Source organism: Acanthochromis polyacanthus, chromosome 11, assembly GCF_021347895.1.
Source record: "Acanthochromis polyacanthus isolate Apoly-LR-REF ecotype Palm Island chromosome 11, KAUST_Apoly_ChrSc, whole genome shotgun sequence".
NCBI lineage: Eukaryota > Metazoa > Chordata > Actinopteri > Pomacentridae > Acanthochromis > Acanthochromis polyacanthus.
Window position 1 is genome coordinate 24,949,501 of NC_067123.1, and position 14,130 is coordinate 24,963,630.

At 42.0% G+C, this 14,130-nt stretch overlaps 2 protein-coding genes across 4 annotated transcripts in view; both read left to right on the top strand.

Moving 5' to 3' along the window:
* Positions 1-2,217: 2,217 nt before the first annotated feature.
* Positions 2,218-5,338, top strand: LOC127536140 (glutathione S-transferase A-like). The gene is made up of 6 exons (XM_051955691.1): positions 2,218-2,467; positions 2,615-2,680; positions 2,864-2,969; positions 3,593-3,714; positions 4,344-4,423; positions 4,556-5,338. The coding sequence occupies exons 1-6, from the start codon at positions 2,300-2,302 to the stop codon at positions 4,683-4,685; spliced, it is 672 nt and encodes a 223-aa protein (XP_051811651.1). The 5' UTR covers positions 2,218-2,299; the 3' UTR covers positions 4,686-5,338.
* Positions 5,339-8,265: 2,927 nt separating this feature from the next.
* Positions 8,266-14,130, top strand: part of LOC110947741 (glutathione S-transferase A-like) — a 39,830-nt gene continuing 33,965 nt past the window's right edge. Inside the window, exons 1-6 of one of the 3 annotated variants that reach the window (XM_051955666.1) lie at positions 8,266-8,516; positions 8,674-8,739; positions 8,923-9,028; positions 9,584-9,705; positions 10,489-10,568; positions 10,693-11,386. In XM_051955666.1, the coding sequence (XP_051811626.1) occupies positions 8,349-8,516; positions 8,674-8,739; positions 8,923-9,028; positions 9,584-9,705; positions 10,489-10,568; positions 10,693-10,822 (672 nt within the window). In that variant the 5' untranslated portion in view covers positions 8,266-8,348 and the 3' untranslated portion in view covers positions 10,823-11,386. Of the gene's footprint in view, positions 8,517-8,673; positions 8,740-8,922; positions 9,029-9,583; positions 9,706-10,488; positions 10,569-10,692; positions 11,387-14,130 lie in introns of those variants that run through there. The other 2 variants (XM_051955665.1, XM_051955664.1) reach the window with 2 other exon arrangements.

Here is a 14,130-nt window from a genome sequence, read left to right on the forward strand (position 1 = left end):
GTGTTCTTTTCTTCGTATGCTTGGTTTTTGAGTCTATGAACATAGAGTTGATGTGCCTTACCAAAAAGCTCCAGTTTGGTCTCATCTGTCCAAAGGACATTCTCCCAGAAGCTTTGTGGCTTGTCAACATGCATTTTTTGCAAATTCCAGTCTCGCTTTTTTATGAGTTTTTTTCAGCAGTGGTGTCCTCCTTGGTCGTCTCCCATGAAGTCCACTTTGGCTCAAACAATGACGAATGGTGCGATCTGACACTGATGTACCTTGGCCTTGGAGTTCACCTTTAATTTCTTTGGAGGTTGCTCTGGGCTCTTTGGATACAATTCCAACGATCCGTCTCTTCAATTTGTCATCAATTTTCCTTCTTCGCTTTCTGTTGTCCATGTTCAGTGTGGTACACACCTTTTCACCAAACAGCAGGGTGACTACTTGTCTCCCTTTAAATAGGCAGACTGACTGATTATGAGTTTGGAAACACCTGTGATGTCAATTAAATGACACACCTGAGTTAATCATGTCACTCTGGTCAAATAGTTTTCAATCTTTTATAGAGGTACCATCATTTTTGTCCAGGCCTGTTTCATTAGTTTGTTTTTTTAAATAATTATGTTAATCAACAATTCAAAAGTAATGGCTGTTTTTGATGATTTAATTTTCAATAAATTTTTATTTATTGTTACTTTTGTGAGTTTCAAGTGATTTCAGTGAGAATTGTGGGTTTTTCCTTCTTTAACTGAGGGGTACCAACAATTTTGTCCACGTGTGTATGCCACTTAAATGAACAGCAGACACGTATCAGGTTTGAGAAGTGTTTTTTATGACTGTGAACATGGATTAATATCCTGCACACCTGAGAAGTGCAAGTTTGATTCAAGCTCTGGTCCTTGTCTTTGTCCTTTTTTCCAGTTTAAACGCTGATGATTACAGGAATAACTGTTATTTCATATGGAAGAGGTGAAATATCCATCATGGGGCCGACCCAGTTCAAAAGCCTCTGCTGATAAGAACAGAAGAAATAAGCTGTTTATAGAAAATCAGTTTGTGTATTCTTACTTACCATTACATGATTAGTTTCTGTTTATCTAGTTCATTACTGGCACAACTTTATCTGCAGCTGCAGGTCTCACTATGAATAACAAAGATGTTGAATTAGTGCAGCATGCAGATGATCACATGTATAAAACCCTTCTACCAGATCATTTTTTGATGTTCCAAAACATGAGACAAATAGTGGGAAAGAAATCTAAAAATAACTTTCCTCCAAAAGTACTAGACCTTAATAAAACAGCCCCATGATCTAGAAATATGGCCACATTTACAATTTTTTAAAGAACTGCCTTTTCTTCTCTGCATTCATTAGCTCAGCCTTTATTTATACAGGGTGGTGCAGTGAGTAGTTGCTGTCTTTTATAATGTGTACATTGTAAACATGAATCAAAAATACACTTGAACAAATATACAACTTACAACAAAGGATAAGGTTGAAATTGAGAAAGGGTGGACAGGGCACCACATGAAATGTTTGATTGACTGGATTGACTGATACATGTAGAGCAGAACCAGTTTTATGAACCAACATGAGCTGCATCTGCTTTTCGAACAAAAAATCTGTACATGTAAGTCGAGCAAAATGAAAACTCACTCAGAAGCTGTCATATGAGACAGGCTGCATACTGATGAAGACACATATGAATTTATCATCAGTGGTAAGAAAATGGAAAGAAGAGAACAGTATCAGGAGGAGGATTTTCTCTGATGCACACTGATTGATCAATGTCTTGAAGATAGCATTTTTGACTCAGATCTTCTGTTGAACTTCTAAGAAACATGAAATATTACTGGACAGCAGCTGAGTGTGTTATTTTACAGTCAAGCCGTGAGCAGAACCATGTGTTTTTCGTGAGATTTCTGCAGCCTTCTTTCATTCAACAAGTTATCTTTTGATTCTAAACTGTGTTGAAAACATGACTGAACTATTGATTATTTCCAAATACAGTTTATACTACTTCACCGCTCTGTTGATACTGGCAGCTGCTCAATTGTACATTGTCCATAGTTCAAGAACAGACACAAAGAAATTCTCACCTACGGAAACGATCTGCTCCTTTTTTTCCCCCTTGACTCACAGATCTTTGGTGATAGCACAAAAATGGGATGGGACTAAATTCCACCAATCCAGATGTGGTAGGCAGGAGCATGGTATAAAACCAGCCTTCTGTGCGTATCAGCTCCACTCCTCACTTTGTTTACCAGCTATAACGTCTTCTATTGTCTGTCAGCTGTTGTCCTTCACTCTGAAACCATGGCCAAGGACATGACTCTGTTGTGGGGCAACGGCTCTCCTCCCTGTTGGAGGGTGATGATCATGCTGGAGGAGAAGCAGCTGCAGGGCTACAACCAAAAACTGCTCTCCTTTGAGAAAAAGGAAGAGAAATCTCAGGAAGTCCTGGACATGAACCCCAGAGGTCAGGTGGGTTGAAGTCAAACTAGCCGTTTACCTAGAAACCAGTCAAATCCTGTCACAACTTCAGTCTGTATTTTTTATCCGAATTTATTTTACACACACTTGATCTTAAAGTAGTTATTTTAATTTTTGAATTCCCCGTTTGTCTTCAAGCTTCCTTCCTTCAAATGTGGGAAACATATCCTGAATGAGTCCTACGCCGCCTGCTTTTTTCTGGAGGTGAGAACTTGGCCGAGGTCTTGAACTGGGATCTAGTTAATATTTCATGCAGCCAAGGAGTTAATAAGTAAGAGGGCTGTGCTGCTTTACAGACAAACAAGCATCCTACACCGCAGAGGAAAAGAAACTGAAGTTCCATGCTGTTCTTAATAATACTTCCTCTTTTTATGTTCCCATCAACAGAACCAGTACAAGTCTCAGGGAACCAAACTGATCCCTGACTCTCCCGATGTACAAGCAGTGATGTACCAGCGCATGTTTGAGGCTTTCACACTCGGCCAGAAAATGAGTATGTTCACACTGATAGGCATAATTGACTATTTCATTCTTGTTTTGTGAGGCAGGATTTTCATGCTCGCCCTAAAAATCCTTCATCTTCATAAAAAATGGGCCAAAATCCATGTTACCTGAGGTGTTCAAAACACACGATATGCACTAATGAGTCATGCACTGACTTAATGAATTCACGACATAATGCATTAAATCTATGTACATTATATCTGAATCTAAACCCTCACAACAGGTAGTAATGTTGAAGGTTCACGTTAATCCCACAAAGGATCATATGCTCAGATTAGTTCACATGTAAAACTAAAATCACGAGACCGTGTTCTTTACTTCTTGAGGAGGGCTGCTAAACTAACACAGCTGGAATCCCAGTTCATTACAATAGATAAATGCAGCATTTCAGGCTGTTATTTGAACCGTTTTTACTGTCCTCAGTGTGAAGCCGATGTTATATAATGATGTCCTGACTGACCCCAGCCACTGCTGGTAAAAAGAAGCTAAGGCCCAAACACAATGTGGGAGTCCATGTTATGCAACATGTGCACAGATTTCTTTGATTAGCCTCATAGCCCTCATATCTCAGAAAATGGTTGTTACAACTAAATATTTTTTGACATTTTTCAGCGGATGTTATCTACTACAACTTCTTGGTCCCAGAGGGGGAGAGACACGACTCTGCTGTTCAGAGAAACAGGGAGGCTTTGAGAGCTGAGCTCAAGCTGTGGGAGGGATACCTGAATAAAACGGTAAACACTTTAACACTCACACCACACACTACAGAGTGTTACTTAGGAAGACATTCATAAGCAAGAGGCTGTAATATAATGTTACAATGCAGCAGCAGCACTTTGAATTACTGTTATTGTTTTTCTCAGCCATATTAAATGTTCATATAAGTGCTGCTCCAACTGTAATAATGATATGAGATGATCTGGGAGAGTTTTTAGTAGGATAGAGGTGAATGATTTAATGCTTGAGTAACAGCTCAGCATTTTAATAAAAATGCTCAGTAACGACAGCTGAGAGTAAAACAAGCACATTGATATGTTGGGCTTATTCCAGGTAAGATAAAGCCATACCACGACCTACAGCTTGTTGTTGTTTCTTTTAATTATTACAGTTAAAAATCCATGGACTGCTGGGCCATTTCTTTATTGTGTACAGTGTCTGTATGTTAGGACCACAAACCTCTGAAAAACCACAATTTGTGTTATTTTAATTGTTATTCTGTCAATATCACAAGGATGAAATATGATGCTTCCTCTATGTCAAACTACATCTTTAAAAAACACTTTCACCTATAATAGATATGAAATATTTAATTATTAATGCTAACTTTTAAAAAATAAATAAACTCTTGTGTTCTCTCTTCTAGGACTGTTGCTTGGCTGGGAAAGAATTCACACTGGCTGATGTGCTTGTTTTTCCAGACGTGGCTTATCTATTCTATTGTGGGTGAGTAGGTTAAAGAACCAAAAATGACTTTTAGCTGCTTGTCAGGATGGAATAATGAACAGTTACAATTGCACGATGTAAAGTGTCACAGCCAGTTTTCTCCTTTTTTTTTTTTTTTTTTGTTTACTGTAGATTAAGTACTGAGCGTTACCCTGCACTGGCAAAATACTACAACTCTCTGAAGGACAGACCCAGCATCAAAGCCTCCTGGCCTCCTTACTGGTTTAGTGTCATTGACAAGGAAGTGCTGAAAACCGTCTGAGATCTAAATCCTCCTCAGTGGACACACTAACTGTTTCTGTTGTGATTTGTTATGTAACCACTCCTTGCATTGCACAATTTTTTTTTTACAAATTACATTTTGCTTCTGCTATGAAGAGCAATTTTCTACCATAATTTAATGGTGATTTTTAAATGCAAATGATTCTTATTGTGTTGCGAACAAAAGCAATAAAAAAGAGAATTTCAATTTGACTGCTTATTAATCCCAGTTCATTACAACAAAAAGAAGAAGATATTGCAGAGAACACTATGTAAAGATGATGTTTTGTATTTTTCAAGGAGACTACATACAAGATGATGAAGTTTGATAGCATGTGTTTTTCTGGGGTACGTGTTTTCTCTGGCCTCTAAGAATGTAAGGGAGAATGAAAACCCTATGTTAAATGTTTATTCTATCTGGGCAAGGTCCAGTAAGTCTCGAGACTTGAAACCCCCTCTCTATGTGTTTTAATGTAAACCATATGTAGGTGGGTCCACACGACCTATATAATCTTACTCAGAAGAACATCCATTGTCCATTTACCGCATGATGTCTGGATCACGAGCTCGTCTGTATTCAAGTACCCTTAACTTGATCTACCTGTGTCATCTCTTCATTGAGGAGCATCCACAATAAAATCATCATCATTTCAAGGTTGTACCAGTTATTGCACATAAGTAGGTGGAATGTGTATGTGATGAAAAAGTGCAGCAGTAAACAGAGGTAGACCAGTGAAGTTTATAATGTGGCATTGTAAAGTCTGACTGATGTTGATCTAAAGGACCTGCGGAAACACTCTTTCTTACACTTAGGTGTAACAGTCTGTTGCTGAAGCTGCTGCTTAAGGAGTTCACAGTCTGATGCAGAGGGTGGGAGGAGTTTCCTATGACAGTGGACAGTTTGGCCACAGCCCTCCTCACTCCCACCACCTCAATGGAGTCCAGGGAGCAGCCACAGACTGTCACGAACTGGGGAGGGCTGGGCCCGAGCAGAGAGCCACACCACCAAGACCAGAGGAGATTTAGAGTGATTTATTGCAAGAGTGGGGAGTGGCTGGTGAAGTGGGGGGTTTTGTCCAGGAACGGGGGGTCCATGCAGGAGCAGGGGTCTAGGCAGGAATGGGGGTCCAGGCAGGAACGGGGGGGTCCAGGCAGGAACGGGGGGTCCAGGCAGGAGAAAAACCGGTGATGACTTGGGTTGGGGAGAGCTGGAGGGGAAGGAGGACAGCAGGGATTCTGGACAGCTGAATCTGGCAGAGGCAGAAGGAAAAAACAAAGTAAAAACAAGGCAGGAACTCAAAACGGATCTAGTGAGAGACTAGAGAGCAAAACTGAACTGCATGGTTCTTGTTTAACAATCTGGCAGGGAGTGGAAGGATGAGCTGGTACTTATTGCAGATGTGTGTAATCAGGTAGATGATTGTCAGCTGTCCGGGAGCCGTAGAGGTGGTTGATTGCCTGAGTGGAGTCAGCTGAGAAGCAAGACTCCACTCAGGCACCGAGCTGCAGAGGGAGAGACAAGGCAGAGGAGCGGATGGGAGACAGCAAGACAGACAGGGCAGAGGAGCGGATGGGAGACAGGCAGGACAGACAGGGCAGAGGAGCGGATGGGAGACAGGCAGGACAGACAGGGCAGAGGAGCGGATGGGAGACAGGCAGGACAGACAGGGCAGAGGAGCGGATGGGAGACAGACAGGGCAGAGGAGAAGGGAGCTGTGACACAGACTGTGCAGGCTTTTTTTTTATCAGTCTGTTAAGTCTGTTCTTATCCTGCTCAGAGCACCCCCCTCCCAGCACACCACTGCATGGGAGACCACTGACGCCACCACAGTGTCGTAGAAAGTCCTCAGCAGTGGCCTGCTCACACCAAATGATACGAGCCTCCTCAGCAGGGATAAACAACACCGACTTTTCTTGTAAAGAGAGTCAGTGTTATCTGTCCAGTCTAGTTTGTTATTTAGGTGGACACTCAGGTACTTATAGGTCCTCACTCTCTCAGTGTCAAGTCCCTAGATGTTCAGTGGAGTGTATGAGGGTTTCCTGTGGAAATCCATCACCTTCTCCTTTGTCTTGCTGGCATTCATTTGTAGGTGGTTCTGCTCGTAACAGTCGACAACGTCCATGATGACCTTCCTGTATTCACAGTCGTTCCCCCCTGACATGCACACTATGATGGCAGTGTCATCGGAGCACTTCTCGACATGACAACTGTCTGTGGAGTAGCGGAAGTCTGATGTGTAGAAAGTGAAGAGGAAAGGTGAGAGTACCGTACCCTGAGGGGTTCCTGTACTGCATATCACCATCAGACACACAGTCCTGTAGCCTCACATACTGGGGTCTGTCTGTGAGGTAGTCCATGGTCCATGCAGCCAGCTTAAGGTGATCTTCACCCTAAACAGTGAGGACTGAATTGTATTGAAGAAGTTGAAGAACGTGAACCTCAGTGTTACCAGTGTCCTCCAGGTGAGACAGGGATCTCTGCAGCAGGTAGATGACAGTGTCATCCGTCCCAGTACCAGACTGGTACGCAAACTGCAGGGGATACACCAAAGGATGAAGATGGTTCAGGACGATCTTCTCAAATGCCTTCGTCAGGTGAGAGGTTAGGGCCACGGGTCTAAAATGGTGGGGCTCCTTGGGGCATGAGGTACATGGGACTGGGACCACACAAGAAGTCTTGCACATGGCAGGAACTCTTTCTAGTCTCAAGATTAAGTGAATGATGTAGCAGACTACCTGACAGAGCTGCTCTGATCATTCTCTGAAAAATGAGTTTCCATGACTTCCTCCATTTCTGATGTCAGCTAATTCCTCACAACTCGGGAACTCAAAATTTTCAGAAAATTTCTGCTTACAAATTTGTGAGTACAGCATTTCTCAGTCAGTATTTAAAAGAACATGATAAACCCCATTTGAAGGCAGCAGAAAATGCAAACAGAGCGAACCTAAACTCCTTGGAGATCTAATCAGTAAATTACATCAGCTGGCCTCCTCATTGGCTGGAGGACCCAAAGCGAGACGAGGACACCCTGAAGGACATCTGATATTAACACACACTTGTAAATGTGATGTTCTGGTGTGACCTCTAATGCAAAGCTTTCAATCTGTGTCACACCCGTGCAGGTGCAGATATGTGGTTCTTTTTTTGGAGCCCTCTCTTGTCAATTCTTTGAGCAACAAGTGTATAAATGCAGGCTGTGTTAAACTGTACATCAGGGGTGACTACTTCAGGGTTACTGGATAGCAGCTGAGTGTGTTGTTTGAAGGTAGATCCCTGAGCAGAACCATGTGTTTTTCTTGTGATTTCTGCAGCCTTCTCTCATTCAACAAGTTATCTTTTGATTAGAAACTGTGTTGAAAACATGACTGAACTATTGATTATTTCCAAACACAGTTTGCACTACTTCACCGTTCTGTTGATACTGGCAGCTGCTCAATGTCACATTGTCCACAGTTCAAGAACAGGCACAAAGAAATTCTCCCTCCGTGAACACTCCCTTTTTTTTTGACTTGTCATTGGTGGTGACACAATAATGGGATGGGACTAAACTCCCAGTTTGAAATAAAACCAGGCTTCTGTGTATTTCAGTTCCACTCCTCACTTCGTTCACCAAACCACAACATCTTCTGTCTTCTGTCAGTTGTTGCACTTCACTCTGAAACTATGGCCAAGGACATGACTCTGCTGTGGGGCTCCGGCTCTCCTCCCTGTTGGAGGATCCAGATCATACTGGAAGAGAAGCAGCTGCAGGGCTACAACCAAAAGCAGTTCTCCTTTGAGAAAATGGAGCACAAGTCCCAGGAAGTCCTGGACATGAACCCCAGAGGTCAGGTGGGTTGAAGTCAAACTAGCCGTTTACCTAGAAACCAGTCAAATCCTCTCACAACTTCAGTCTGCATTTTTTTTTTAGATATGTGAATTTATACAATACATGCTTGAACTTAAAGTAATTATCTTAAGCTTTAACTCCCTCCTTTCTGTCTTAAAGCTTCCTGCCTTCAAATGTGGCAACCATATCCTGAATGAGTCCTTTGCCGCCTGCCTTTTCCTGGAGGTGAGAACTTGGCCGAGGTCTTGAACTGGGATCTAGTTCATATTTCATGCAGCCAAGGAGTTAATAAGTAGGAGGGCTATTCCGCTTGTCAGACAAGCAGACATCCTACACCGCAGAGGAAAAGAAACAGGAGCTCCATGCTGTTCTTCATAACAGTTCCTCTTTTTTCTGTTCTATCAACAGAACCAGTACAAGTCCCAGGGAACCAAGCTGATTCCCGATTCCCCAGATGCACAAGCACTGATGTACCAGCGCATGTTTGAAGTTTTCACACTCGTCGAGAAAATGTGTATGTTAACCCTGATGTGCATAACTGAAGTATTTGGCTCTTGTTTTGCAAGGCAAGACTTCTGTGCTAGCCCTGAAAAATACATCCATCTATCCATTATGTATACACTATGTAGATATACATCTATATAATATTAATCCTCATTAGGGTGGAATGGGACTGGAGTCTATCCCAGCTGACTTCGGGTGAAGGCGGGGACACTCTGGACATGTTGCCAGTCTATGACAGGCTACATATACAGACAAACAATGATGATCACATTCACACCTATAGAGAATTTAGAGTTACCAATTAACCTCAGCATGTTTTTGCCTGTGAACGGCAACCACTTCAGGCTGTTATTTGAACCATTTTTACTGCCCTCAGTGTGAAGCCGATGTTATCTAATGATGTCTTGACTGACCCCAGCCACTGCTGGTAAAGACAAGCTAAGGCCCAAACACAATGTGGAAGTCCATGTTATGCAACATGTGTACAGATGTCTTTGATTAGCCTCATAGCCCTCATATCTCAGAAAATGGTTGTTCCAACTAAATACCTGTTGACATTTTCCAGTGGCTGTTATCGCCTACAACTTCTGGGTCCCAGAGGGGGAGAGACACGACTCTGCTATTCAGAGAAACAGGGAGGCTCTGACAGCTGAGCTCAAGCTGTGGGAGGGATATCTGAAAAAAACGGTAAAAGCTTGAACACTCACACCACACACTACAGAGTGTAACCTAAGGAGGCATTAATAAGCAAGAGGCTGTAATATAATGTTACAATACAGCAGCAGAACTTTGTATTACTGTTATTGTTTTTCTCAGCCATATTAAATGTAATCTAAGTGCTGCATCAAGTATCATAATGATCATGATGATGATTTTGAAGAGTTTTTACAGCTGCAGTTTATACAAATTTAACTTGAATCTTAGCAGGATGGAGGTAAATGACTTAATGCTTAAGGAACAGCTCAGCATTTTAATAAAGCATTTGACGAGAACATTTATATGTTGGGCTTTTCTCAGGTAACAAAAGGCTACACAAAGACCTCCAGGTTGCTGTTGTTTCTTTTAATTTGCTACATTTAAAAATGGCTGCTGGATCATTTCTCTATTGAGTGGAGTGTGTGTTGGGACTGTAAACCTCTGAAAAATCACAAACAGTTTGTTTTATTTCAACTGGTGTTCTGTCAATGTCAAACAGATTAAATATGATGTGGTAATTCATGAGTTTCACAGGTGCCACCTGGTAAACTTTGTTATCTTTAGATATAACCAGGCCACCTGTTTGGCCCCATTTCCTTAAGATAAGCTGACAGGAGCTTGGTGTTGAGCTTCCATCAGACCATTAAAAGAGACCTTTCCCTTCATGCCAGGCTATATCTTAAAAAAAACAAAACACTTTCACCAATAATGGATTTGAAATATTAAATTATTAATGCTAACATTCTTCACAAATTCTTGCATTCTCTCTTCTAGGACTGTTGCCTGGCTGGAAAAGAATTCACACTGGCTGATGTGCTTGTTTTTCCATTCATTGCTTATATGTTCCATTATGGGTAAGTAGGTTAAAGAACCAAAAATTACTTTTAGCTGTTTGTCAGGATGGAATAATAAACTGCATCAATTTCACAAGTTAAAGGGTCACAGCCAGTTTTCTCCTTTTATATTTTTTTCCTGTAGGTTAAGCAGTGAGCGTTACCCTGCAGTAGCAAAATACTACAACTCTCTGAAGGACAGACCCAGCATCAAAGCCACCTGGCCTCCAAGCTGGATTACATTCATCGACCAGGATGCGCTGAAAGCCATCTGAGATCCAAATCCTCCTCAGTGGACACACTAACTGTTTCTGTTGTGATTCAATATGTGATCACTTCCTTTCATTGCACTACTTAAAAAACTATGCTTTGCTTCTGCTATGAAAACCAATTTTCTACCTTCATTTGTTTGTGACTTTAAGTAGAAAAGATTGTTATTGTGCTGGAAACAAAAGGAATAAAAAAGAGAATTTCAATTTGAATACTTAATTATTTCCAGGTCATCATTCACAGAGAATTCTTTCAGACCATTTATGCATAAAAAGTGAGCAAAAGATCTGAACAAGTGAGAGTCATACCTTTAAAATAAGTAATACTATGGAATTATATTTTTAAATTGTAGACAGGCATTTGACCTTCAGCACCAAATCTTGGCTGTGGGATTTGGGTGCTCTTTTTACATTTCAATAAACATGATTACAGCTTTGACTTCCTTCCTGCACTTTTACACTTTTGACAATAGAGGTCACTGAAGGAAAACTGTAAATGGTAACACCACAGTCAGAACATGTACTGTGGGTTGTTTCATACCAAGACCTCAAATAAAAGACTAAATCACACAGCATGAAGATAGTTTTTTTTTTTTCAATACCACTTCTTGTGTTTGATTTCTCACTCTGATATCAAAGCAGGTGATTTATTTCCCACACATGGTGTGATTGTAAGTTTCAATGGTTGTTGTAATCGGTTTAATCATGCTGCTCAAGAAAAAGGCAACAAGAGGCAAAATACAATGCAGTCACCACATTCTGCGTGACATAAAAACTAATATGTCTGCAGACCAGGAATGAAACGATAATGAAACACAGAAGACTGTCCTGAGGTCTTGGTGCCAGAACATTTGAACACTGATTTAATCTGTACTCAAAAGCAATTCATAGACCCAAGAGGTCAAACTTCACCTGGGTAATATAAGGTTACATAAAGCAGTTTGTGTTTTTAAAGTGTGGTTTAAATGAAGGGTTTATCAGTGCGATAAAGTTAAATATGTTTGTGTCCTTGGTCACTGCACACAAAGGTAGCTGCACATTAAACTACTGCAAGTGAGTAGCTGAGTGTGTCAACAATCAATTCTGCAACCAGATCAACGTTGGGACTGAAAAACAGTCCTTTGACCAGCTTGCATTTGCAGAAACACTTTTTAAGCTGTAGCTGTGCTTCTGGATCTCATTTCATCTGCAGAGTAACAGCAAAACTAAATGATGTCAGCCAAATTGATTCCCTCTGCAGTCTTTCCTTGAGGAACGGTAAAACGTGCAACATGTATGGAAATGACAGGACCTAGTGTTGTCCATGTTTGATCACATGTACATGTCTTTCTTTCACCAGTAATATGTGGTTTGAAATATGTATTATGTATGTATGATGGATACATCTCCTTTTGAATGTCTGCAGAATGCAATCAAGAACTCCAGCAGAACGTGAATTTCCCCAGAACAGACATGACATTTCTCCTTCGTCCAGGCTGACTGGTGCAAAGATAACAGATATGGTACTTTAAATAATACTTATGGAGAGTGATGCATTTGATTTAAAGTGCTTCCAGAAAACACTGCACTGATTGAGTGTGTGGACAGGTGTCCTTTATAGAGGTAATGAGTTCAAATAGGTGCAATCAATGCAGTCAATGAGTGGAGAATAGGATGGCATCTTAAAGACAAACTAACAGGTCTGTGAGAGCCAGAATTATTCCTGATTGGTAGGTGATCAAATACTTATTTTGTGCAAATTGCTGTATTGCATATCGCCATCAGACACACAGTCCTGTAGCTTCACATACTGGGGTCTGTCTGTGAGGTAGTCCATGGTCCATGCAGCCAACTTAAGGTGTTCTTCACCCTAAACGGTGAGGGTTGGATTGTATTGAAGGCACTGAAGAAGTTGAACACCGTGATCCTCATGGTGTTTCCAGTGTCCTCCAGGTGAGACAGGGATCTCTGCAGCAGGTCGATGACAGCATCATCCGTCCCGGTACCAGACTGGTTCGCAAACTGCAGGGGATCCATGTTTGGGTTCACCATGTTTGGGGGGTGACGATGATTCAGAACAATCCTCCCAAATGCCCTGATCAGGTGAGAGGTTAGGGCCACAGGTCTGAAATGGTTGGGCTCTTTGAGGCATGAAGTCTTTAGGACCAGGACCACAAAAGAAGTACTCCACATGGCAGGAACTCTTTCTAATCTCAGGCTTTGGTCAAAGATAGAGCAGACCACCTCCACTGTTAGTGTGACAAGAAGAGGAGAAGGTGGGGGAGAGAGGAGAGCCCCAGAGATGGTGGTGGTGAAGGAGGGAAGGAGTGGTGAGGGGCGAGCAGGTCAGAGAAGCTGGAGGTAGACTGGACAGTGCTCAGGCTGGAAGGGGAGAGGGTGAGACCAATATCAAATCTGTTGAAGAAAAGGTATAACTTGTTGGCTCAGTCTCTGTTCCCAGGATCAGGGTCCCTCTTTTTGTCTTTGCCCTGCCCTGATATGGTCTAGAGTCTTCTCCAGACCTCTCTTGTGTCATTATTCTGTAGCTGATCCTCCATTTTCTTCCTGTAGTTGGCATTGCATTCTCTTATCTTTCTTTTGAAATCCCTTTGTACCCTCCTCAGTTCTTCTCCGTGACCAGACTGAAAGGCTCTCCTTTTGTCCAGCAGCAAGGCTTTCAGCTCAGGAGTCACCCATGGCTTGTTGAGAAACACTGCACCATCCTAATGGGTACGATGGTTTCTATACAGAAATTTGTCTATCCCATGACGCAGTCCATTAAACTGTCAATGTCCTGTCCATGTGACCCACAGAGCACCTCCCAGTCTGTTGTGTTAAAACAGTCTTTGAATGCCTTACTGTCCTCCTCAGACCACTGCTTCACACACTTTTTTGTTGGGGACTGTTTCTTCACCATAGGTATGTAAGCAGGGAGCAGATGGACCAGGTTGTGGTCTGAGTGGCCAAGCAGGAGGAAGAACTGTAGGCATCTGCTGTCTTTGCACAGAGCAGGTCCAGAGAGTAGCTGTCCCTGGTGGGGCAGTCCATGAACTGATGAAAGTTAGGGAGAAGGGCAGACAAGGAAGCATGGTTACCATCCCGACGACGATAGAAAAGAAAACAGCACAGAAAAGCTAAAAGTGCAAAAAAAGTTGCTATAAACAGGGTGAGGGGTCAGAGCTGACCCAAGTTAGACTGTCATGACGACATAGCAGCTTGTGTTACCCCCATACACTGTGTTTATAACTAACATTAATCTGTGTCGACTCACGTGCAGGCGACTATACCTAACGTTTCTAATGCATTTAGAATTTCTGTGAAGAAACCTAACATGT